Source organism: Oncorhynchus mykiss, chromosome 10 (genome assembly GCF_013265735.2).
Source record: "Oncorhynchus mykiss isolate Arlee chromosome 10, USDA_OmykA_1.1, whole genome shotgun sequence".
Classification (NCBI taxonomy): Eukaryota; Metazoa; Chordata; class Actinopteri; order Salmoniformes; family Salmonidae; genus Oncorhynchus; species Oncorhynchus mykiss.
The window spans coordinates 52,606,343-52,631,509 of NC_048574.1; the positions used below are offsets into that span (position 1 = coordinate 52,606,343).

Below are 25,167 nucleotides of genomic sequence, written 5' to 3' on the forward strand. Positions count from 1 at the left end.
TCAGGTCTTCTGGAGGTCATAGCGCTAACAGAGTACGTTTTGTTCCTTTCCTCCTCACAATCTACCCTTAGTGTTTTCCAATATTCCACAGTTTTTGCATGTGAATAAATACATGTGTTGGCCTAAGCAAGTGATCAGTTGAATTGGAAACATTCAAGTTTATGTTACTCATGAGTTTACTTATTTGGCTGAATAGAATCTAGGTTTCATAGCAGTTCATAGTGCTGTTCTGCACAGTCTGTCCCTGAAGACCCGTGGAAACACAGCAACACATTAAACTCTGAGCCTGGATTTGCTGACTTTTAAGATTGTTCTCTCTCTCACACTCCCTCTGACTCTCTCTCTCTGTTTCTCTCTCTCCCTCTCTCTCTCTCTCTGGCACTGAGAGCTTTATGACTTTGGCCTCAAGCCTTCACAAGCGCAGATAAATGGTCACAGATTGCACTTACGTAATGGGGCCATATACTGTACTGCTGAAATTTCACTCAATGGCTCGTGAAGTGGTGATTTGCAACTTGATCGCTCAATTCTGAAAAATACAATTATTATCTTTTATGTCAAAGGAAATTCACCTTCAATCCTAAGGAGGGAATAGACAACCCAGCAATGGTCATCTCAGATGATGCAGGTAAGCTACCCCTTTAGTGTTTGTCATTACACACCTCAATTCTTTCACCTTTTCTGAATTTTGGGGAAAAAGATGATATACGATAGACTTTGACTTTAGACTATAGACTTTAAATGTATGTTCACTGTTCCTTCTCCTATATAACTGTCCCCTGTAGAGCCTTGCTTGAGACCCACACTGCGTCTCTGCATTCTTAAACGTGAAGAGGGTGAGTCCTTCAGCTTCCACCTGCGTGTGGAGAAGGGCTGCCTTGGTCGTGTGATCAGACATGTGACGCCATGCGGGGTGGTGGAGCGCGGCGGTCTCAGAGACGGGGATCGACTTCTGTAGGTCAATGCGGGCTTTGTGGATGACATGATACACCCAAAGGTCAGATGGCCGATGACCTATAGCAATTTTTAAGGAGGATTTAACCTAAAATATTGGTCATTATACACAGTTTTGCTTTTATTTTACCCTGATTTTAACAGGTTTACCATTGTTGTCAAAATACCTATTTTTCAAGAGAGACTTGGCCAAAAAGGCACATAGACTGAACATAACATTCTAACTTGTACAGTGGGTATCATAAGTATTCACCCCGCTTGGATTTTCTCACATTTTGTTGCCTTACAGAGGGATTGAAATATATGTAATATTGATTTTTTTTGTCATTGATCTACACAAAATACTCCATAATGTCAAAGTGAAAAGAAAATTCTACAAATTAATAAAAAGGACAGTAAATAACTAAAATATATTCATTGCACAAGTATTCGCCCCCTTTGTTTAGGCAAGCCTAAATTAGTTTAGGAATAGAATTTGGTTTAACAAATCCTATAATACGTTACATGGACTCAGTCTGTGTGAAATAATCGGGTTTGACATGATTTTTTATGACTACCCCTTCCTCTGTCCCCCATAACATACAACATTTGTAAGGTCCCTCGGTCAAGTATTGAATTTAAAGCACAGATTCAGCTACCAGGAGCTTTTTGAAATATTCATAAAGGGCAGTGATTGGTTGATTGGTATCAATAACAAATCAGACATTGAATATCACTTTATGCATGGTCAAGTTAAACCACCTGGATACATTAAAGATATAGTCGTCCTTCTGAACTGAGCTGCAGGACAGGAAGGAAACTGCTCATGGATGGTCAGCATGAGGCCATTGGTGATTTTAAAACAACTACAGCGTTCTATGGCTGTGATGGGAAAAAACCGAGGATGGATCAACAACATTGTAGTGAATCCACAATAATGACCCAAATGACAGAGTGAAAAGAAGAATACAAATATACAGAATAAAAATAACCCCAAAACATGCATCCTGTATGAAACAAGGCACTAAAGTAATACTGCAAAAAACACGACACAGGTATACACTTTTTGGCCTAAATGCAAAACCTTACGTTTTGGGGATAATCCCACACAACACATGACTGAGTAATTGCCTCCTTATTTTCAAGCATGCTAGTGGCTGCATCATGGTATGGATATGCTTGATATCGGCAAAGACTTGGGAGTTTTTTTAGCATAAAAAGAAACAGGATGGAGCTAAGGACAGTCAAAATCCTAGAAGAAAACATGATTCAGTCTGCTTTACACTAGAGACTGGGAGAGCATTCCTCCTTTCAGTAGGATAATAACCTATAACACAATGCCAAATCTACACTGTAGTTGCTTACCATAAAAAAACAGTGAATGTTAGTGTCAGGAACTTTCTGAGTGGCCAAGTTACAGTTTTGATTTAAATCTGTTAGAAAATCTATGACAAGACTTGAAAATTGCTGTCTAGCCATGATCCCTAACACCTTGACAGAGCATTAAGAATTTTTAAAACAATCCATGTGTGCAAAGCTCTTTTTTAAAATAAAAATAATAATAATTTAAGGGGTGAATCAGCTTAAAATTGCCGAAAGATTGATGCTTCCATCAATGTAATTGTCTGCATCATTTCCAATCCCCCACATATTTTTGGGGTAAATATATATATCCACATACATACACATATGCATACATATACACATATATACATACACATACCTATATACATACTTTTTAAACAATATACCTTTATTATTCCCCGCAAACCCTACCACCCTTCCCCTAATTGGAGTAAACTAATAAACACTTAGGCTTCTACCTTCAGTTTATATATCTTATACACATTTTACAGACACAATCTATTTTACATTAGTTATATTTGTTTTGTTTTTAGTCCTTCCTCTATTTCTGATGTCCATCCAGTTTGATTTATATTTGTAACTGTGCTATTTCAGAACATTTCTGAACCTATATGCATTTTACAGACCCTGTATGTTTTACATTGGTTATCGTGTTATTAGTCCCACCCTTCAGCTCCTGCCCCTCCCATCTATCTCTCAACATCATCCATTTTGGATTTCTATTTGCCATATATTTTTCAGCTGTACTGTGATGCTTCACAAAAGTACTGAACCTTTCTATTCTCATAGCTTCTACAGATTGTAAATTAAAAATAAACATTTTTGCCAAAATAATTATTATATTATTGTTTGATTGACTATGGCTTTTCAAATCACCCAGCATTGCTATCAGCAGCGTTAGTTCTAGGCAAATGTTGCAATTCTTCAGCCATTCCTGGACCTGTGACCATAAACAAGCTACATATGGACAATACCAAAATAAATGATCTAATGACTCTAAATCTGCAGAGCTGGGAAGATTGTATCCCCCATATATATAACTTTCTATTGGTGGTTGCAAGAATTTTGTATAGTAATTTAAATTGAAAAATTCGAAGTTTTGAATCCGCCGTTGTTTTACGTATCAATTCATAAATTATGTGCCATGGAATTGTAACGGTTTTCTTTATGAGAAGGAGAGTCGGACCAAAATGCGGCGTGTAGATTACGATCCATGTTTATTGTGACTATAGCAACACGAATCTAAATACAAACAGTGCAAAATAATAAACGTAATGAAAACCGAAACAGCCTAAACTGGTGCAAACTAACACTAAGGACAATCACCCACGACAAACTCAAAGAATATGGCTGCCTAAATATGGTTCCCAATCAGAGACAACGATAAACACCTGCCTCTGATTGAGAACCACTTCAGACAGCCATAGACTTAGCTAGAACACCCCACTAGCTACAATCCCCATACAAACACACCACATACAAAAACCCATGCCACACCCTGGCCTGACCAAATAAATAAAGATAAACACAAAATACTTTGACCAGGGTGTGACAGGAATGTGTACATCGAAATCTCTTCCCAACTATTTTGCAATTTATATGGCACAGCTGTCAGTTTTTTGGTCCTTAAGTGAAATTGGTATATGTTTTTATTTATCACACTTTTCTTTAACCATTTATTTTTCTTTAATACAGGGCCGACATACAAGTTCCTTACTTTTTCCCCCTTCTACTTGCCTCTTCCATTTATGTGGTAATGCTGCAATTAATTGGTTGTAATTTTAAGGTAAGAGCAGACTTTCCATATGTCTGTCTTAGCTGCATGTGTGACATAAATCCACCAGTCCAATTTATGATATCATTCACTAAAATTATACCTTTTTTAAAAATTTATTTTAATGTTTATTTTTTTTAAATCAGTTATTATAATTGAGTTTAACCACAATATTTGTTGTATTATTTGTGCTGTCTTTTCAGGTGGATTAAACTGAAATTGCAACCAACTTTCTAATGCTTGTTTTAAAAAAAACAACATTTTCAAACAACTGAAAGTGAGCAGGTGTAATCTGAATAAAAGGAAAAAGTCCATTCTTGAACATAGGATGAGACATTCCTACCAATTTACTAGAGAACCAGTTTGGATTTAAGTATAACTTTTGTATGACTGATGTCTTTAGTGAGAGGTCTAATGCTTTAATATTTAATCATTTCTGCCCTCCGAATTCATATTCGTTATATAATTTTGTCTGGCTTGCCGTTCCAAATAAAATGTAATATTTTTTGTTCATATAATTTAAAAAGCAGGTAAGTTGATATGACTAAAGAGTTAATCAGGGTGATTTTTCCACAAATAGACAGGTGTTTTCCTTTCCATGGTAGCAAGATCTTATCTATTTTTGCTAACTTTCTATAAACATTTATTGGAGTGAGATCATTTCTTTCTTTTGGGATTTGTTGTTACGGTGAGTGAATGAGGACCCAAAAGCGAACTAACTTAAACAGAGCTTCTTTAATAACCAAACATAGGTAGGCTCAGATAGACTGGCAGATTCCGACAGGACAGGACAAGGTTACAGCAAACATGACGATAGTCTGGCTCAGGCATGAAACACAACAAACAAGAATCCGACAAGGACAGGAACAAAAACAGAGAGAGATATAGGGGACTAATCAGAGGGAAAAAGGGAACAGGTGGGAAACGGGGTGACGAGGTAGTCAGGAGGAGACAAGGAACAGCTGGGGGAAAGCGGGGGAGAAAAGGTAACCTAATACGACCAGCAGAGGGAGACAGGGTGAAAGGAAAGGACAGAGACACAACATGACAATACATGACAGTACCCCCCCACTCACCGAGCGCCTCCTGGCGCACTCGAGGAGGAAACCTGGCGGCAACGGAGGAAATCCTCGATCAGCGCACGGTCCAGCACGTCCCGAGAGGGAACCCAACTCCTCTCCTCAGGACCGTACCCCTCCCAATCAACGAGGTACTGGTGACCACGGCCCCGAGGACGCATGTCCAAAATCCTGCGGACCCTGTAGATGGGTGCGCCCTCGACAAGGATGGGGGGGGGGGGGGAAGACGAGCGGGGGCGCGAAGAACGGGCTTAATACAGGAGACATGGAAGACCGGGTGGACGCGACGAAGGTATCGCGGAAGAAGAAGTCGAACTGCGACAGGATTAATGACCCGAGAAATACGGAACGGACCAATGAACCGCGGGGTCAACTTGCGAGAAGCCGTCTTAAGGGGAAGGTTCTGAGTGGAGAGCCAAACTCTCTGACCGCGACAATATCTAGGACTCTTAGTTCTACGCTTATTAGCAGCCCTCACAGTCTGCGTCCTATAACGGCAAAGTGCAGACCTGACCCTCTTCCAGGTGCGCTCGCAACGTTGGACAAAAGCCTGAGCGGAGGGGACGCTGGACTCGGCGAACTGAGATGAGAACAGCGGAGGCTGGTACCCGAGGCTACTCTGAAAAGGAGATAGCCCGGTCGCAGACGAAGGAAGCGAGTTGTGGGCGTATTCTGCCCAGGGGAGCTGTTCTGACCAAGACGCAGGGTTGCGAAAAGAAAGACTGCGTAAGATGCGACCAATAGTCTGATTGGCCCGTTCTGCTTGACCGTTAGACTGGGGGTGAAAGCCGGAAGAGAGACTGACGGAAGCCCCAATCAAACGGCAAAACTCCCTCCAAAATTGAGACGTGAATTGCGGACCTCTGTCCGAAACGACGTCTGACGGAAGGCCATGAATTCTGAAAACATTCTCGATGATGATTTGTGCCGTCTCTTTAGCAGAAGGAAGCTTAGCAAGGGGAATGAAATGAGCCGCCTTAGAGAACCTATCGACAACCGTAAGAATAACAGTCTTCCCCGCTGACGAAGGCAGTCCGGTGACAAAATCTAAGGCGATGTGAGACCACGGTCGAGAGGGAATGGGAAGCGGCCTGAGACGGCCGGCAGGAGGGGAGTTACCGGACTTAGTCTGCGCGCAGACCGAACAAGCAGCCACGAAACGACGCGTGTCATGCTCCCGGGTGGGCCACCAAAAACGCTGGCGAATGGAAGCAAGCGTACCCCGAACGCCAGGGTGGCCGGCTAACTTGGCAGAGTGAGCCCACTGAAGAACGGCCAGACGAGTAGGAACGGGAACGAAAAGAAGGTTCCTAGGACAAGCGCGCGGCGACGGAGTGTGAGTGAGCGCTTGCTTTACCTGCCTCTCAATTCCCCAGACAGTCAACCCGACAACACGCCCCTCAGGGAGAATCCCCTCGGGGTCAGTGGAGGCTACTGAAGAACTGAAGAGACGAGATAAAGCATCAGGCTTGGTGTTCTTAGAGCCCGGACGATAAGAAATCACGAACTCGAAACGAGCGAAAAACAGCGCCCAACGCGCCTGACGCGCATTAAGTCGTTTGGCAGAACGGATGTACTCAAGGTTCCTATGGTCAGTCCAAACGACAAAAGGAACGGTCGCCCCCTCCAACCACTGTCGCCATTCGCCTAGGGCTAACCGGATGGCGAGCAGTTCGCGGTTTCCCACATCATAGTTACGTTCCGACGGGGACAGGCGATGAGAAAAATACGCGCATGGGTGGACCTTGTCGTCAGAGAGGGAGCGCTGAGAAAGAATGGCTCCCACGCCCACCTCTGACGCGTCAACCTCGACAACGAACTGTCTAGAGACGTCAGGTGTAACAAGGATAGGAGCGGATGTAAAACGATTCTTGAGGAGATCAAAAGCTCCCTGGGCGGAAACGGACCACTTAAAGCACGTCTTGACAGAAGTAAGGGCTGTGAGAGGAGCTGCCACCTGACCGAAATTACGGATGAAACGACGATAGAAGTTCGCGAAGCCGAGAAAGCGCTGCAGCTCGACGCGTGACTTAGGGGCGGGCCAATCAATGACAGCTTGGACCTTAGCGGGGTCCATCTTAATGCCTTCAGCGGAAATAACAGAACCGAGAAATGTGACGGAGGAGGCATGAAAAGTGCACTTCTCAGCCTTCACAAAAAGACAATTCTCTAAAAGGCGCTGGAGGACACGTCGAACGTGCTGAAGATGAATCTGGAGTGACGGTGAAAAAATCAGGATATCGTCAAGGTAAACGAAAACAAAGATGTTAAGCATGTCTCTCAGGACATCATTGACTAATGCCTGAAAGACAGCTGGAGCGTTAGCGAGGCCGAAAGGAAGAACCCGGTATTCAAAGTGCCCTAACGGAGTGTTAAACGCCGTCTTCCACTCGTCCCCCTCCCTGATGCGCACGAGATGGTAAGCGTTACGAAGGTCCAACTTAGTGAAAAACCTGGCTCCCTGCAGGATCTCGAAGGCTGAAGACATAAGAGGAAGCGGATAACGATTCTTCACTGTTATGTCATTCAGCCCTCGATAATCTATGCAGGGGCGCAGAGACCCGTCCTTCTTCTTGACAAAAAAAAACCCCGCTCCGGCGGGAGAGGAGGAGGGGACTATGGTACCGGCGTCAAGAGCTACAGACAAATAATCTTCGAGAGCCTTACGTTCGGGAGCCGACAGAGAGTATAGTCTACCCCGGGGGGGAGTGGTTCCCGGAAGGAGATCAATACTACAATCATACGACCGGTGTGGAGGAAGAGAGGTGGCCCTGGACCGACTGAACACCGTGCGCAGATCGTGATATTCCTCCGGCACCCCTGTCAAATCACCAGGCTCCTCCTGTGAAGAAGAGACAGAGGAAACAGGAGGGATAGCAGACATTAAACATTTCACATGACAAGAGACGTTCCAGGAGAGGATAGAATTACTAGACCAATTAATGGAAGGATTATGACAAACTAGCCAGGGATGGCCCAAAACAACAGGTGTAAAAGGTGAACGAAAAATTAAAAAAGAAATGGTTTCGCTATGATTACCAGAGACAGTGAGGGTTAAAGGTAGCGTCTCACGCTGAATCCTGGGGAGAGGACTACCATCCAAAGCGAACAAGGCCGTGGGCTCCCTTAACTGTCTGAGAGGAATGTTATGTTCCCGAGCCCAGGTCTCGTCCATAAAACAGCCCTCCGCCCCCGAGTCTATTAAGGCACTGCAGGAAGCTGACGAACCGGTCCAGCGTAGATGGACCGACAAGGTAGTGCAGGATCTTGAAGGAGAGACAGGAGTAGTAGCGCTCACCAGTAGCCCTCCGCTTACTGATGAGCTCTTGGCTTTTACTGGACATGAAGTGACAAAATGACCAGCGGAACCGCAATAGAGACAGAGGCGGTTGGTGATTCTCCGTTCCCTCTCCTTAGTCGAGATGCGGATACCTCCCAGCTGCATAGGCTCAGCACCCGAGCCGGCAGAGGAAGATGGTAGTGATGCGGAGAGGGGGGCAACGGAGAACGTGAGCTCCTTTCCACGAGCTCGGTGACGAAGATCAACCCGTCGCTCTATGCGAATAGCGAGTTCAATCAAGGAATCCACGCTGGAAGGAACCTCCCGGGAGAGAATCTCATCCTTTACCTCCGCGCGGAGACCCTCCAGAAAACGAGCGAGCAAAGCCGGCTCGTTCCAGTCACTGGAGGCAGCAAGAGTGCGAAACTCAATAGAGTAGTCTGTTATGGATCGATTACCTTGACATAGGGAAGACAGGACCCTGGAAGCTTCCTCCCCAAAAACAGATCGATCAAAAACCCGTATCATCTCCTCCTTAAAGTCCTGATACTGGTTAGTACACTCAGCCCTTGCCTCCCAGATTGCCGTGCCCCACTCACGAGCCCGTCCAGTAAGGAGAGATATGACGTAGGCGACACGAGCAGTGCTCCTGGCGTAAGTGTTGGGCTGGAGAGAAAACACAATATCACACTGGGTGAGGAACGAGCGGCATTCAGTGGGCTTCCCAGAGTAACACGGCGGGTTATTGATTCTGGGCTCCGGAGATTCGAAAGCCCTGGAAGTGGCCGGTGGATCGAGGCGGAGATGGTGAACCTGTTCTGTGAGGTTGGAGACTTGGGCGGCCAGGGTCTCAACGGCATGTCGAGCAGCAGACACTTCCTGCTCGTGTCTGCCTAGCATCGCTCCCTGGATCTCGACGGCAGAGTGGAGAGGATCCGAAGTCGCTGGGTCCATTCTTGGTCGGATTCTTCTGTTACGGTGAGTGAATGAGGACCCAAAAGCGAACTAACTTAAACAGAGCTTCTTTAATAACCAAACATAGGTAGGCTCAGATAGACCGGCAGATTCCGACAGGACAGGACAAGGTTACAGCAAACATGACGATAGTCTGGCTCAGGCATGAAACACAACAAACAAGAATCCGACAAGGACAGGAACAAAAACAGAGAGAGATATAGGGGACTAATCAGAGGGAAAAAGGGAACAGGTGGGAAACGGGGTGACGAGGTAGTCAGGAGGAGACAAGGAACAGCTGGGGGAAAGCGGGGGAGAAAAGGTAACCTAATACGACCAGCAGAGGGAGACAGGGTGAAAGGAAAGGACAGAGACACAACATGACAATACATGACATTTGTATACCGAGTATGTTCACATCTCCGTCAGACCATTTAATTGGTAAACTACACGGTAATGTAAAATGTGCATTTTTTATGTAATATCATAATTCGGATTTAATCCAGAGAGGATAGCAAAAGTATCTCCTCTATGAGGCCGTGGAGAGACTCTAATTGTGGTTTTAAAAGAAAACATGAATCTTCAGTGTACAATGACGCCTTCATTTTTAAGCCAAGGATATCTAATCCCTTAATATTATTGTTTGATCTAATTTTAACAGCTAACATTTCGATGGCAATAATAAATAGATATGTCGATAGTGGACAAAGCTCTTATAGACTTACCCAAGAAGAGTCAGCACAGTAATCATTGCCAAATGTGTTTCTAACATGTATTGAATCAGGAGGGTGAATACTTATCATATCAAGTTATGTTAGTGTTTTATCTTTCATTCATCTTTAAAAAAAGAAAAAGAAATCTTCCACTTTGACATTACAGTGTTTTGTGTAGATGGTTGATGAAAAAATTACAACTAAATCCATTTTAATGCACTCTGTAACACAATAAAATGTGAAGAGAGGTGAATAGTTATGATACCCCCTGTCTCTGTCTCTTTGTGTGAGTCAGGTGGCCATGCGTATGAAGCTTAGTGGGCGCCAGCTGTGTCTACTGGTGTTGGATATAGCTTCAGGCTTTGGAGTCAACTTCCTGCTTGTGGAAGGTATGTGAGACTGCAGCTGAGAGGACATTGATACAAATTTGAAATTATGAATGAATCAGAATCAGAGTTGATTGGTTGGTCGTAGAATGATTGTTGACTTTGTGTCATGACATGTGAACCGCCTTTAGGGGAGAAGGGCCGGATCTCAGTGAGCCTGGTGAGCGGGGGTCCAGCCGAGAGAGCGGGGGTGTGTAGGGGAGACCGCCTGCTGTGGATCGATGGCAACACAGTGTCAGAGCTCACAAACTCTGTTCTCAGCAAGATGGTAGGTGGACTTGGACAGACAGACCTCCCTTCACTGTATGGACCAGCCTTTGAGCAATCTGGGTCACATTCATTAGGGCATCAAAACATTTTGAAATGGAAAATGAAAACCAATGTTTCTTATTGGACAAGTCCAGATAGTCACTCCCTGTTTCAAGCCCTTTTCTTCCGTTTGGTGCCTAATGAACGTGACTGGCCTGATACAGCTTGTCCATGTATTGTGTGCAGGTGAAGAAGTGCAGGGACCACATGACCATCCTGGTGATTGACAGTGAGAGTGAGTATCGATGGCAACACAGTGTCAGAGCTCACAAACTCTGTTCTCAGCAAGATGGTAGGTGGACTTGGACAGACAGACCTCCCTTCACTGTATGGACCAGCCTTTGAGCAATCTGGGTCACATTCATTAGGGCATCAAAACATTTTGAAATGGAAAATGAAAACCAATGTAGGGACCACATGACCATCCTGGTGACTGACAGTGAGAGTGAGCATCGATGGCAACACAGTGTCAGAGCTCACAAACTCTGTTCTCAGCAAGATGGTAGGTGGACTTGGACAGACAGACCTCCCTTCACTGTATGGACCAGCCTTTGAGCAATCTGGGTCACATTCATTAGGGCATCAAAACATTTTGAAATGGAAAATGAAAACCAATGTTTCTTATTGGACAAGTCCAGATAGTCACTCCCTGTTTCAAGCCCTTTTCTTCCGTTTGGTGCCTAATGAACATGACTGGCCTGATACAGCTTGTCCATGTATTGTGTGCAGGTGAAGAAGTGCAGGGACCACATGACCATCCTGGTGATTGACAGTGAGAGTGAGCAGAGCTATGTCCGTTGGCGGATGCCTATCCTTCCCACCCTGGCTGGTTCCCACCACAACCTGCCACATTCACCCAGGAAACTCCAGCTGGTCCCTGGACCCAAGGGTCAGAGAGGAGATGACACCGACACCGTGATGATACATATACAAACAAACTCAACTATGCATACCATATGCAGGAAATAGCTTTGACACAAGCAATAGCTAAAACTATAGGGTAAAAACAAGACACACACACACACACACACATGCACGGAACACATTCACAAACCCATACACTTACACTACCATTCAAAAGTTTGGGGTCAGTTAAAAATGTCCTTGTTTTTGAAAGAAAAGCATATTTTTTGTCCATTAAAAGAACATCAAATTGATCAGAAATACAGTGTAGACACTGTTAATGTTGTAAATTACTATTGTAGCCTATGTAGATATTCCATAATATCGACTATTGTAGTTATTATGGAATATCTACATAGCCATACAGAGGACCATTATCAGCAACCATCACTCCTGTGTTCCAATGGCATGTTGTGTTAGCTAATCCAAGTTTAAAAGGATCATTAGAAAACCATTTTGCAATTATGTTAGCACAGCTGAAATCTTAATGAAGCAATAAAACTGACTTTTGAACGGTAGTGTATATCTATAATCCAGATTGTAACCATCAGTGTCTGTGTGTGAAATGCTTTCCTTCTTTAGCCCACGTAATGCGTGAGGTAGACCAAGGCAGCACGGCTGAGATGGCAGCAATAAAAAATTATTACAGTTTAAATGTTGACAAATTAGATGTTACATTTTAAAAAATAAGTTACATTTAAAAATAAGATACATGTTACAATAAATTGAATACCTGAATTCCCACCAAAATCCCTGAACTCCATTCATTATTAGTCTGTGCCAGTAAAATTATTTATTTGCTGTAATTCAGTCAATATATGATGGATTATAAAATGTCTAAAAGTTTGGAATGTCTTCCATTGTCCAACTGTTGCATTTATTAGAATTGTTTTTAAAAACGTGTAACAACTTTGATGACCATTGCTAGTGTTTGTGTGGTAGGGCTTAATAAACATCCTTGACTAAAAGGTTTCAGTTTAAATTATAACCAGAGTAAGCAGGCATTTAACATATAAAGTACATCTAATGAGTTAATATGGTTCTCTTTGTTATGTACCCTATTTTACTCCATTCAGTTGGATCTATCCCACCTGCTCTTCTGTGGGAGTAATGCAGTTGAACAGGTAAAGGAAAATGAGAACCTAGTCCCACCACCACTCCGAGTTGTAGTGGAGGTTCCAAAGGAAGAACCAGTGGTGCTGCCCACTGTGCCTAGTCCTTTGTGTTCTCCAGAAAGGACCTCTGGGTTTCGGCATTAACTTGGGCTGTGTCCAGGACACCCCTGGAATCTTTGTAAGCCAGGTAGGGCACCATAGGACACTCATGGACACACACTAACTGGTGGGCAGCTCAAGGATCACAAGTGAATTTAACATTTTTCTCTCAAACCAGAGATTGCACTGAATTATTCTACTTACAAAGAGCTGAGAATAATTATATTTCTCATTAAATGTAAGGTAAAAAAAGGCCCAATGTAAGGTAAAAAGGGCCAATGCAGCTGTTTTGATGTCAATATCAAATAATTTCTGGATAGAAATTAGGTACCTTACAGTTATCTTATTCTATCAATATGGTCAAAAAGAAACAAAAATAGTAGCTTCTTAGCAAAGAACAATTTCTCAAGCAACAATTTTGCTAGGACTGTCTGGGAGTGGTCTGAGTGAGGGTCCTAAATTGGACAAGACTAATGGAAGGGATATGTAACCTGAAAACTAGCTGTTAATGGCAGAGAGGTTTAAAACTCTCTTTGTTATTGGTCTATTAACTTATACTGACTGCCTGGTGATGGCCAGGCAGGCCAAAACTCCATCCCACCAAAACAGGCAGAAATTCAGGGTGGTCTTTTCTTACACCAAAACTGCATTATCATAATTTTCACAATTTCCCAGTATTATTCCAATCTCTTAGTGTGGAAATATATATAAAACACAGGACAATCACGATTTTGATTGCATTGGGCCTTTAAAGAGGTGAAATGATACAGTTGGCTTTCTACTATGGAAATGACCTAGATGTTTTGGGTCCTCTAGGTGGCGCTGTGGGGCTCTGGGAGTAGAGCAGGACTTTTGGTAGGGAACGTGGTGATGGAGGTGAACGGACAGAACATGGAGGAGAACTGTCTGGAGAATGTGATGGTTCTGGTTCAGGAGGGAGGACATTCCCTTTCTCTTTTGGTTGTGGAGAAGAGTGGGTACAACAAGCTCGGACAGAGCCAGAGTCCCTTTACTGCTGTAGAGGCTACGGTGAGAGAACATGTCCTTAGGAAATTGTACTGTAGCCTATGTATTTATTATTCTTTAATAAATTATCACATCTAATTGATCTTGTATCGCTACAGGTGGAGGAGGAAACTGATGGCATATCTGCCCTGTGAGTGACTGAATATGACCCAAGCATTTACAGTGGGGAGAACAAGCATTTTATACACACGATTTTGCAGGTTTTCCTACTTACAAAGCATGTAGAGGTCTGTAATTTTTATCATAGGTTTATCAAAAATCCAGAAAATCACATTGTATGATTTTTAAGTAATTAATTAGCATGTTATTGCATGACATAAGTATTTGATCACCTACCAACCAGTAAGAATTCCGTCTCTCACAGACCTGTTAGTTTTTCTTTAAGAAGCCCCCCTGTTCTCCACTCATTGCCTGTATTAACTGCACCTGTTTGAACTCGTTACCTGTATAAAAGACACCTGTCCACACACTCAATCAAACAGACTCCAACCTCTCCACAATGGCCAAGACCAGAGAGGGTGTAAGGACATCAGGGAGAAAATTGTAGACCTGCACAAGGCTGGGATGGACTACAGGACAATAGGCAAGCAGTTTGGTGAGAAGGCAACAACTGTTGGCGCAATTGTTAGAAAATGGAAGAAGTTCAAGATGACGGTCAATCACCCTCGGTCTGGGGCTCCATGCAAGATCTCACATCGTGGGGCATCAATGATCATGAGGAAGGTGAGGGATCAGCCCAGAACTACACGGCAGGACCTGGTCAATGACCTGAAGAGAGCTGGGATCACAGTCTCAAAGAAAACCATTAGTAACACACTACACCGTCATGGATTAAAATCCCCCTTTTTCCTCCAAACATAACGATGGCCAAACAGTTCTATTTTTGTTTCATCAGACCAGAGGACATTTGTCCAAAAACTACGATCTTTGTCCCCATGTGCAGTTGCAAACCGTAGTCTGGCTTTTTTTTATGGCGGTTTTGGAGCAGTGGCTTCTTCCTTGCTGAGCGGCCTTTCAGGTTATGTCGATATAGGACTCGTTTTACTGTGGATATAGATACTTTTGTACCTGTTTCTTCCAGCATCTTCACAAGGTCCTAAATAAAGTGTTAGACATCGGTATTGTAACCTCTATCCATGTAGTTTGACGGTAGATTGTTATCTTATTAGATTATCGTTATTTGATGAATGCATTTAAACTTGAATATGTTGATGAAATTTGGCCTCAACTTGGAACTTCTGTATTTTACAACATTGAACATGGATGTTCTATATGATGCTACTTGAAACTGCCAATTAATAATGACTGCAAAATTGGAAGTGATGCTTTTATCCCCCACTATTATTTGTATTTCTCACGAAGAATGGAAATTGGCATAATACAGTGTCTTCAGAAAGTATTCACACCCCTTGACTTTTTCCAAATTTTGTTGTGTTACAGCCTGAATTATCTAGATTTTTTTTGTCACTGGCCTACACACAATTCCCCATAATGTCAAAGTAGAATTACATATTTTTTACATTTTACAAATGAATTAAACATGAAAAGATGAAATGTCTTGAGTAAATCAGTATTCAACCCCTTTGTTATTGCAAGTCTAATTAAGTTCAGGATCAAAGATTAGCTTAACAAGTTGCATGGACTCAGTCTGTGCGCAATAACAGTTCTTAACATGATTTTTGAATGACTTCCTCATCTCTGTACTCCACACATACAATTATCTGTAAGGTCCTTCAGTTGAGCAGTGGATTTCAAACACAGATTCAACCACAAAGACCTGGGAGATGTTCCAATGCCTCGCAAAGAAGGGCACCTATTGGTAAATAAAAAAGCAGACATTAAATGTCCATTTTGAGCATGATGAAGGTTTTCATTACACTTTGGATGGTGTATCAATACACCTAATCACTGCAAAGATACATGCGTCCTTTGTAAATCAGTTGCCGAAAAGGAAGGAAACCACTTAGGGATTTCATAAATTTGTGACTTTAAAATAGTTACAGAATTTAATGGCTGTGATAGGAGAAAACTGAGGATGGATCAACAATGTTGTAGTTACTCCACAATACTAACCTAATTGAGAGTGAAAATAAGGAAGCCTTTACAGAAAACAGAATCTCATGAAGACAAAGTGTTATGTTTGGGGCAAATCAAATACCACACATTACTGAGTACTACTCTACATATTTTCAAGCATAGTGGTGGCTGCATCATGTTATGGTTATGCTTGTAATCGTTAAGGACTGGGGAGTTTTTCAGGATAAAAAATACATGGAATGGAGCTAAGCACAGGTGGTTTTCCTAGACCTGGTTCAGTCTGCTTTCCACCAGAGTTACAGTTTTGACGTAAATCTGCTTGAAAACCTATGGCAAGACTTGAAAATTGTTATCTAGCCATGATCACCAACACATTTTACAGAGCTTTAAAGAATTTTGAAAAGGACAATGGACAAATATTGTACATTCCAGGTTTGCAAAGCTCTTAGAGACTTACCCGGAAAGACTCACAGATGTAATCTTTGCCAAAGGTGATTCTAACCTTCACAATTTCGCAGTGATGTGAATACTTATGTAAATGACATATTTCTGTATTTCATTTTCAATAAATGTGCAAACATTGTGTTCACTTTGTGTATTGTGTGTAAAAAAAAATGTAATCCGTTTTGAATTCAGTCTTTAACAACAAAATGTGGAATAAGTCAAGGTCTATGAATACTTTCTGAAGGAACTGTAACATAATACATAGGCCTGTATATAAATGCAAAAAAAAACAAAACAATAAGCATAAAAAAATTACATTTGGACATACAAATAATATAAGGCCAATATGCCTCACAATTGATTAATATTTCAGCTCCCCAAGCCCTGAATGCATCCTTTCCCCCAGCTGCTCTGATATGACAAATTAAATCGGTGAAAGCAATATGGCAGAAGTCTGCTATAGTGATGTGTACCTATCCAGTGCTTTTTCAGATCAGATATAGTGGAAAGAAAGTGTGGAGATTTACCGACACTTGGTTCAATTTGTTACAGTCTGTTGTTGCCATGAAAAACAGATTGTTCACCTTTGAGAAGGATTACGTGGGGGAAAAGAATAATAAGCACACACTAGTTTACATCCATTCAGTGTCCATGCGTTACACGAGGCAGCGCTGCAGCTATTTCTGTTCAGGCAATTCATAAGGCAGCCCACTTGAAGGGTCCTTCTAGCTGGAGGTGACATTCGCAGTTGCAGCAAAAAAGCCGGTAAGAGAAGTCGTGAAAATTACTCAAAATAAAGCATCATGGCACAGGCAGTCCAGAAACTGATGGCCAAAGTACCTACTTTGATCGGAGGTAAGTCTAATTATTTTGTTTGGACATTAGCTAAACCTTGACGCTTTTAAACATGCATGTTATTGCAGTCCAACTGACAGTCAAGCTTGCATGGCCTGGTTCTGCTGTCAATGTTAACTACGTTAGCACATTCTCCCGACTGCAACTAACTACTCAAACTTGATAACTAGCTAACTAACAAGCCGTCCCCCCTTAATCATGAATAAAAATGTGTCTCCAAATGAACATTAACTATATGAGGTTACTAATTTTAGTACTGTAGTTAGCTTGTTATCTAGCTGGCTAACGATATAGTAAATAACTTGTTACCTAATGATGTAGCCTCAGATTTAATATTTGATGTAGGCAGTTAGCTAAATGTCAACCTCAGGTGTTCTGACAATCCGAGTCACCTAGCTCTCAACTGTAGTCTGATTTAATTATGCTTTAATACCAAATTTAATTGGGAAATACAGCCTGAAGCTAATGCCTGCAAAATTCGTGTAAATGGACGGCAGGTAGCCACGAGGTTAGTGTTGGGCCAGTATCTGAAAGGTCGCTGGTTCGAACACCCTAACCGACAAGGTAAAAAAGGTGTTGCTATGCCCTTCAGCAAGGTACGTAACCCTAATGTGCTCCACGGTTGCCATACTGCAATGGCTGACTCTGTAAAAGAACACATTTTACTGGATGGTGTATGTGACAATATATAGTACCAGTCAAAATACTTATACCAGGGTTTTAATTGATACTTTGTAGAATAATAGTGAAGACATCAATTGAAATAACACATGGGCTCATGTCGTAACCAAAAAAGTGTACAACAAATCCAAATATATTTTATATTCTTCAAAGTAGTCTCCTTTACCATGACAGCTTGGTTCATTCTTGGCATTCTCTCAACCAGCTTCACCTGGAATGCTTGGCTGCATTTCCTTCACTCTGCGGTCTAACTCATCGCAAACCATCTCAATTGGATTGAGGTGTGGTGATTGTGTCGGCCAGGTTATCTGTGGCAGCACTCCATCACTCTCCTTCTTGGTCAAATAGCCCTTACACAGTCTGGAGATGTGTTGGGTCATTGTTCTGTTGAAAAACAAATGATAGCCCCACTAACAGCAAACCAGATGGGATGGCGTATCACTGCAGAATGCCAAGCCTGGAATTCTAAATAAAACCCTTGAATGAGTAGCCCTAATAAATGCTAAACTATTCCTTACAAGCACAGGTTGTCTGTGCGGTTTGTCCTTCAACAGCTCGAAATATGGTTTGGTTTGCCACTGAGGTAAAGTTAGTTTAATATTTGGTTCTCTTGTCAATAGCTATTGAACAAAGCATGCCATGAAATTGTATTTTGAATCAGGAGGATGGTGAACAATCATCACTTTTTGTTACCTTTTTTTTATTCTGATTTCAATCTAAAATGTTTTTGAAATGTGGATTGTTCTCCACTGATTCAGAATATACAATTTTCATTGTCATGGCATACTTGGTTCAATAACTATTGACGAGAACCAAATGTCCAGTAAGACGTACTTTACCTCTGTGCCAACCCATGTAAAACCGACCCATATACCTACCGGCTCTCTAAAAGGTAATACTTTCCTGTGGATATTTTGTCCAGCAGCTGATGGACAAACCGCACAGACAACCAGTAGAGTACTTTTGTCTTTTAATTTATTTTTACATGTAATTTTATCCAACATTCTGTCTTGTAAGGAATATTTACACATTTTTGCAGGCATTAGCTTCAGGTTGTATATACCAATTTGTGTATCTCACCTGTAAACTCTTATGCTAGCTATATTTCTTGTCTAGCTTGACCCAAGTGTTCAGCAGAGGACACATTTCATGACGTATATTATGTTCTTTCAGCCGCTGCTACCTACTCCAAGCCCCGTCTGGCGACCTTCTGGCACTATGCTAAAGTCGAGCTCGTGCCCCCTTCCCCTGCCGAGATTCCCCAGGCCATTATTGGGATCAAAAACATTGTCACCGGTGTCAACAGTGGACGCCTTGGACAGACCACAGTGAAGGTGAGAACTGGGAAGATTGTTTGAATAATTGCAATACTGTATAAGTAGCTAGCTATTTCTTTATTTTACCCATTGGATTGACTGTGGGTGTTTAACAAGTAGTCCCTTCATAAACAAAATAAGTGCTTCTTAAGATTGACGTAAACCACAATCCACTAGAGTAGACATTAGGTCTACACCATAACCATTTGGGAAATATGGAATTGTCTCTGAATAGATTCACGTTGTTTTAAGGTGTGACTTGCTGGTATTTGTGTGGCATTCATCTCAATATGCTTTTGTTACAGGATGCATTCAGAAATGGATTGGTGTGCACTGAAGTGTTAATGTGGTTCTACATTGGAGAGTGCATCGGGAAAGGAGGCATTGTTGGATATGCTGTATAAATCGGACTGTCTTGTTGCTCTGTTCTTAACTTCCACCTCAACTGGAAATCCAATTAATAAATGTATATTATTTAAAGAACTTTAGCACTGTAACTTGAAACATTTACAACTGTCATGACACTGCAGGACTGCTATCAAATATATTGAAGTTGCCAACTTTCTTCTGAAACATTTGTGGGAAATATACTGAACAAAAATAGAAACTCAAATAAGATTTTACTGAGTTTGAGGAAATCAGTTAATTTAAGTGTTAGGCCCTAATCTGTGGATTTCACATGACTGGGAATACAGGTATGCATCTGTTCAGATACCTTAAAATGGGCCTTGCGATCTTGTCATGTTATTTGTGTATTCAAGTTGCCAATGGATAAAATGCAACTGTTCGTTGTCTGTAACTTATGCCTGCCATAACCCCACCATGGGCCACTTTTAAATAAGTTGACAGCTCAACCGTCTGCGGTTGGATGGACTGCCATATTCTAAAACGAGTTTCCTCCAACTTATGGCAGGGAAATGAACATTAAATTCTCTGCCAACAGCTTGTGGACATTTCTGCAGTCAGCATGTCAATTGCATGCTCTCTTAACATCTGTGGCATTGAGACAACTGCACATTGGAGTGGCCTTATTGTCCCCAGCACAATGATGGCCTAGCAACCTGTTTTTATTTAACCTTAACTAGGCAAGTTTTAAGAATTTGTTCTTAATGATGGCCTAGGAACAGTGGGTTAACTGCCTTGTTCAGGGGCAGAACAGCTGTTTAGTCAGCTTCTTTATATGCCACACCTGGATGGTGGATGGATTTTCTTGGCAAGGGAGAAATGCTCAATAACAGGGATATAAACATGAGGGCAATAAGCTTTTTGCATATGGAACATTTCTGGGATATTTTATTTCAGCTCACGAAACATGACCAACACATTACATGTTGCATTTATTTTTCAGAATTTATAAAAGTAGACAATTTTAAGCATTTGTCTGCACACAAAAAAATCAAAGTGCAGTTGATTGAAAGATTTCATTTCTGGTTACTTTTGCCACCAACTTTGGAAATAGGGTGGAATTATGTTTTGGAAAAGCACAAGTGCAGCTGATTCATTAAAGTTAGAAATACCTGTAAAAAAAAACAAACTTGCAGAGCCTTTGACTGCAGAGTATCTAGTGGAGTCTAAATCCAACCTTCGATAGATGAAGCTTTGGTTCGGGATGATCTTAAGTAATGATAGACATCTCCTCTCGCTCCCGGCTCTCTGACAGTGTTTGCACAATGTTCTCCAAGTACCTGCGGAACCCCTGCCGCACATCCTCAGGATCTTCCTCCAGGTTAGAGTGACTCAATGGTAACCTGTTCAAATGTGAAGCTACACACACGACAAAACATGTCAAAGAAATGCAACTAATTGTCCTCACTAATTGTCCTGTCTGAAAGCCCAGTGCAGTCAAATGTGATTGGGTTGGAAAAACTGAAACATTTAGTTTTAGTGTAAGGGCTGTTTGAAAAGAGCCTGAAATGTCCACCTGTTTTGGTGGGATGGAGTTTTGGCCTTCCTGGTGACATCACCAGGTGGTATAAGTTAATATACCAATAGGATTTTCAAACCTCTCAATAACAGCTAGTTCAGGTTACATATCACTCCCATTAGGCTCATCCAATTAGGTCCCTCAGACCACTCCTACACAGCCCTAGTAAATGTATTGCTTGAGCATTAGCTATTTGTTAAGAAGCTACTTTTACCATTCTATTTGGGAAAAAATAACAGTAAGGTACTTAATTGTTACCTATACATGATTTGATAGAACTGCTACATTGGGCCTTAAGTGGCATGATGACAAATGGCATGTACTCGCATAAGGTTGCTTTAGCAGCGGGGGCATTGGAAATATTGAAATGTCATTCAAAGGAAAGATGCTCCTACAGTGCACTAGACAAAGATACAATGTAACAAGCTTGTTGATAATTAGTCCTACCTAGGTTGGGTCGTCCATGATCTACTCCACTGCCAGGCTTGTGGTGGGCCATCAGTAGACACTGCCTGTCCTGCAGCCCCTGTGAGGAGATGAACATGGAGTACCATGTCTCTACTTCCGTTAGGTGGCGTGGCATGTCTGGGTTGAACACTATCACAACACCATTGGAGTCTTTCATCAATGCTGGCCAGCACGACTCAAACCTGCATCGGAAACGACAATTTGGAAGAATTGTAGCTTTGATTAGATTGACATAACTGCAATGCAGTACTCTTTGCTGTGAATGGTGGACAGAATAGTAAATTACACTACTGAAACGGTTATTTGACTAATTCTGTTGAGCGAATTTCTGTGTTTAGGTGTACAGTTCAGCTGTGAAATTAGTTTGAAACGTGTTTGAAAAAGCACTATTGGTCCTTACTTGAAATCTCCAGCACAGTCCCAAAGTTCCACCTCACATGTCAAGGATTTGTCCCCACTTCCCTCATACTGAGATTCAAACTCCAGTATCCTTGGAACAACACAATGGTTAAATGGTGCACAAGCCATAATTTGGAGTTGTAGACATCTACTACCAAGCTTTTGCTGATTGACAAATCTGATGCTGGAACTGGGAGATATGAGTCCTCAGTTTACCTGACACCTTGAGTAGGACAGTATTCCCCTCCTACTGTCTCCACGGTGTCAGAGAGAAAGTTGGCTAGAACTGTTTTTCCAGACTGAAACACAACGGAAGATCTGTTTAATCAATTTTCACTGGAGAGATAAATGCCAATATCTTTCATTTGCAACCCATCTAACCTAGCCTGGTCTCACATCTGTTTGTACTCTTGCCAACTCCATTGCTGTAATTGTCAAGTGAGTGTTTGGAATGCAAATTCCATAAGGAGTAGTCAAAGAGAGCAGAAAAAGACTGGCATCGTACCCAATGAATCCAAACAATTCATCATTGCTAGCCAGCCGCAAAATAAATACCTAATGTGTAAATAGCTCTTTCGTTTTACCTCACTTGGTCCAATTAAAAGCAGTTTTGCTTTGAACATCTCCCCTTGACTTGTGTTGATAGCTTGTCCAGATTAACGTTAGCTAGCTGCTAGGCGTTGCTGGCTGAACAAATCTGCTAACGTTAGCTAATTATCAGTACCAAGCTGCTAAATGCAAGCTACTCAACAATGAAAAAGGTAGATAACTATATTTTAAAACAATATGCAAACTTTCTTCTGATTCCAATACTTTATAGTTCTAGCACAATATATAGCTAACACATGCAACGTAAAACATCCCTTGCTAAATAGCTAGTGATGACGTGTGTAAACATATTCGTCATCTCTATGGTTTCCAAGGCAGACGGGTGGCCCCAGGGTTGCCAGGTAATAAGAGCAACGACCACTCAAAACCAGCCAACAATTCCTGTTAAACTAGCACTTTTTTTCTGAAGCAAGAGTAGATGCCACATTTATCCAATAAACCCTTTTCCATAACGTTATCGAGCGACGTAATAACGACGTAATTTGTAACGACGTCTCCATCAAATAATTATTATTGCCAGTTTAACATGAAATTAAAGGAATGTGTCTATGCCACAAGAGAATAAGATCATTCAACCTTATTACTCCCCAGACCATTTTCCATTAATGGATGTCGATTTAAAGTGGAATTGCAGCGTTTCAGCCCATGAAATCTGACCATATACACCTCCGGGAATAATATGCCACTTTTCTTTTTCTATTTTTCTGACAACCGGTCTTTTTTATTGTCATAAATTCATAGAATCAAATCAAATTGTATTTTTCTAATGCGCCGAATACAACAGGTGTAGGCTTTACAGTGAAATGCTTACTTACAATCCATTAACTAGCAATGCAGTTTTAAGAAAAAAAAGTATTAAGAATGTATTTACTAAATAAACAATAAATAAACACAAATACAATTTAAAAGAAGAAAATAGAACGTTTGGAAATTACGTATTCTATTTTAGAACCACTTCATATAGGGTCTATCTTTTATTTATTTTTTTTGTCTTTAAAAAAAATTCAAAATACAAATCAACATTTTACATTCTTACATCATACAAAACAGAATGCAGGTATTAACGAGAAAATACTGGAACAAAAAAAAATATAAAAAAACAAAACAATTATAGTGCAATTGTAATCACTCTGAAAAAATATTATTGTCGTGATTTAGGAAAATGTTATTCTTGCTATTGTTCACTAGGGTTAATGTTTTAATAAAATTGTTAAATTACATTTTTACAAATTGTAATTTTGGTATAGAATTTTGGAATTTTTGTTTGTGTATGAAGTATTTGGCAACAAGAATAAAAAAAATCACAATAATTTCAGTGGTCTTGTTATCATTGCAATAGTAACATATTATATATTTGTATATCTTACAAGCATTTCACTACACTCGCATTAACATCTGCTAACCATGTGTATGTGACAAATAAAATTTGATTTGATTTTTGATTTGATGTAAAAAACATAGGTAGTGTTCATAATGGTAAATAAGTACTTTGCAGGTTTCCCCAAAATCCTGACACAAATTTACATTCAAAGAACAAGTGAGACAGATTCTCACCTTCTTTTTCACAGAAAATGCAGATATCATTAATAGGCACAAATTTGGAAATCATAGAATTACATGGATATATCTTGTGTAAAATTTTGAAGTGCACTTCCGTAACTTTGTTTGGTATACAATATTTGTAAGGCCTTAACCATGCATTTTTCCAGACAATGTCAGTAATAAGCATGTTCCAGAAAAACTTTCCTCTCGGTGTAAGTTGGTTTTGTGAATGAAGAATTTGTCTTATATATTTATTACAACAAGATTTCTCAAGTAAGCCTACGCCTTCCGATCTGAGTTCTGGATAAAATTTGTGATCATTACCAAAGCTAAGATGAGTTTTCATTAGTGTAGTTAGAACACTGGGTATGGCTTTGATCACAGAAATAAACTCTCTGAAAGGTATTGGAAACTCTTTCAATGTTATAAATTGTTCATATGTGAGAATATTACCCTTGTTGTCGAAAACATCAAGAACAAAGTCAATATTCCTCTCATGACAGCTGTGGTAGAACAATGACTTATTCCTTACAGTTATGTCTGAATTATTCCACAAAAGAGCTTTATGTGGGGAAGAATTTTGCAGGAAACTTTCATTTTCCAGGCCATTAAAGCTTATTGGTGAAACCTAGCCCATTTAGCAGTTCAGGAATATAATTACATTCCAGTAAAAATGTAAGACCTCCCAACTTATTAAACACATTATTTGTAATGAAATACCATATTGAATCAGTATTGATCAAAACATCTTTTCAACCTTTATCTTGAAAGTGTTATGTATGTCAACAAAATCCAACACTTCTAGACCGCCTTTAGCTCTTTTGTTAGAAAGGACTGACTTTTCAGTTTGTGAGACTTATTTTTCAAAATGAAGTCAAGAAAGGTCTTACTGATGTTTTTACAAGTAGCAAGATTTACACATAACGATAATGAGGGGTACACAAAACGAGACAGTC

General features: G+C 41.0%; 3 protein-coding genes across 3 annotated transcripts; 2 read left to right on the forward strand and 1 right to left on the reverse strand.

Annotated features, from left to right (window-relative positions):
- Positions 1-14,070, forward strand: pdzd3b (PDZ domain containing 3b; the record flags this gene model as incomplete). The annotated part of the gene is given in 10 exon segments (XM_036989355.1): positions 1-32; positions 564-628; positions 786-1,002; positions 3,899-3,920; positions 10,394-10,487; positions 10,616-10,752; positions 11,523-11,751; positions 12,913-12,998; positions 13,727-13,939; positions 14,035-14,070. Coding segments are annotated over 10 exon segments (1,131 nt in total), but the record flags the coding sequence as incomplete, so codon positions are not given.
- Positions 14,071-16,862: 2,792 nt separating this feature from the next.
- On the forward strand, positions 16,863-20,210 carry atp5l (ATP synthase, H+ transporting, mitochondrial F0 complex, subunit g). Its single transcript, XM_021619010.2, has 3 exons — positions 16,863-17,272; positions 19,127-19,287; positions 19,575-20,210. The coding sequence occupies exons 1-3, from the start codon at positions 17,221-17,223 to the stop codon at positions 19,671-19,673; spliced, it is 312 nt and encodes a 103-aa protein (XP_021474685.2). The 5' UTR covers positions 16,863-17,220; the 3' UTR covers positions 19,674-20,210.
- Positions 20,211-20,539: 329 nt separating this feature from the next.
- On the reverse strand, positions 20,540-23,334 carry ift22 (intraflagellar transport 22 homolog (Chlamydomonas)). The gene is made up of 5 exons (XM_021619009.2): positions 22,645-23,334; positions 22,277-22,359; positions 22,062-22,151; positions 21,641-21,843; positions 20,540-21,033 (listed from the first exon to the last, which is right to left on the reverse strand). Exons 1-5 carry the CDS (start codon positions 22,681-22,683, stop codon positions 20,885-20,887), a joined length of 564 nt encoding a protein of 187 aa, XP_021474684.2. The 5' UTR covers positions 22,684-23,334; the 3' UTR covers positions 20,540-20,884.
- Between the last annotated feature and the right edge of the window lie 1,833 nt (positions 23,335-25,167).

Bases quoted from the DNA above. Each gene is read 5' to 3' on its own strand.
- atp5l (XM_021619010.2), top strand. From the start codon at position 17,221: ATGGCACAGGCAGTCCAGAAACTGATGGCCAAAGTACCTACTTTGATC. The intron at 17,273-19,126 runs GTAAGTCTAATT...ATGTTCTTTCAG, and splicing joins AGTACCTACTTTGATCGGAG to CCGCTGCTACCTACTCCAAG. The intron at 19,288-19,574 runs GTGAGAACTGGG...CTTTTGTTACAG, and splicing joins TTGGACAGACCACAGTGAAG to GATGCATTCAGAAATGGATT.
- ift22 (XM_021619009.2), bottom strand. From the start codon at position 22,683: ATGTTCAAAGCAAAACTGCTTTTAATTGGACCAAGTGAG. The intron at 22,152-22,276 runs GTAAACTGAGGA...TGTTGTTCCAAG, and splicing joins TGTCCTACTCAAGGTGTCAG to GATACTGGAGTTTGAATCTC. The intron at 21,844-22,061 runs GTAAGGACCAAT...TTTCCGATGCAG, and splicing joins GACTGTGCTGGAGATTTCAA to GTTTGAGTCGTGCTGGCCAG.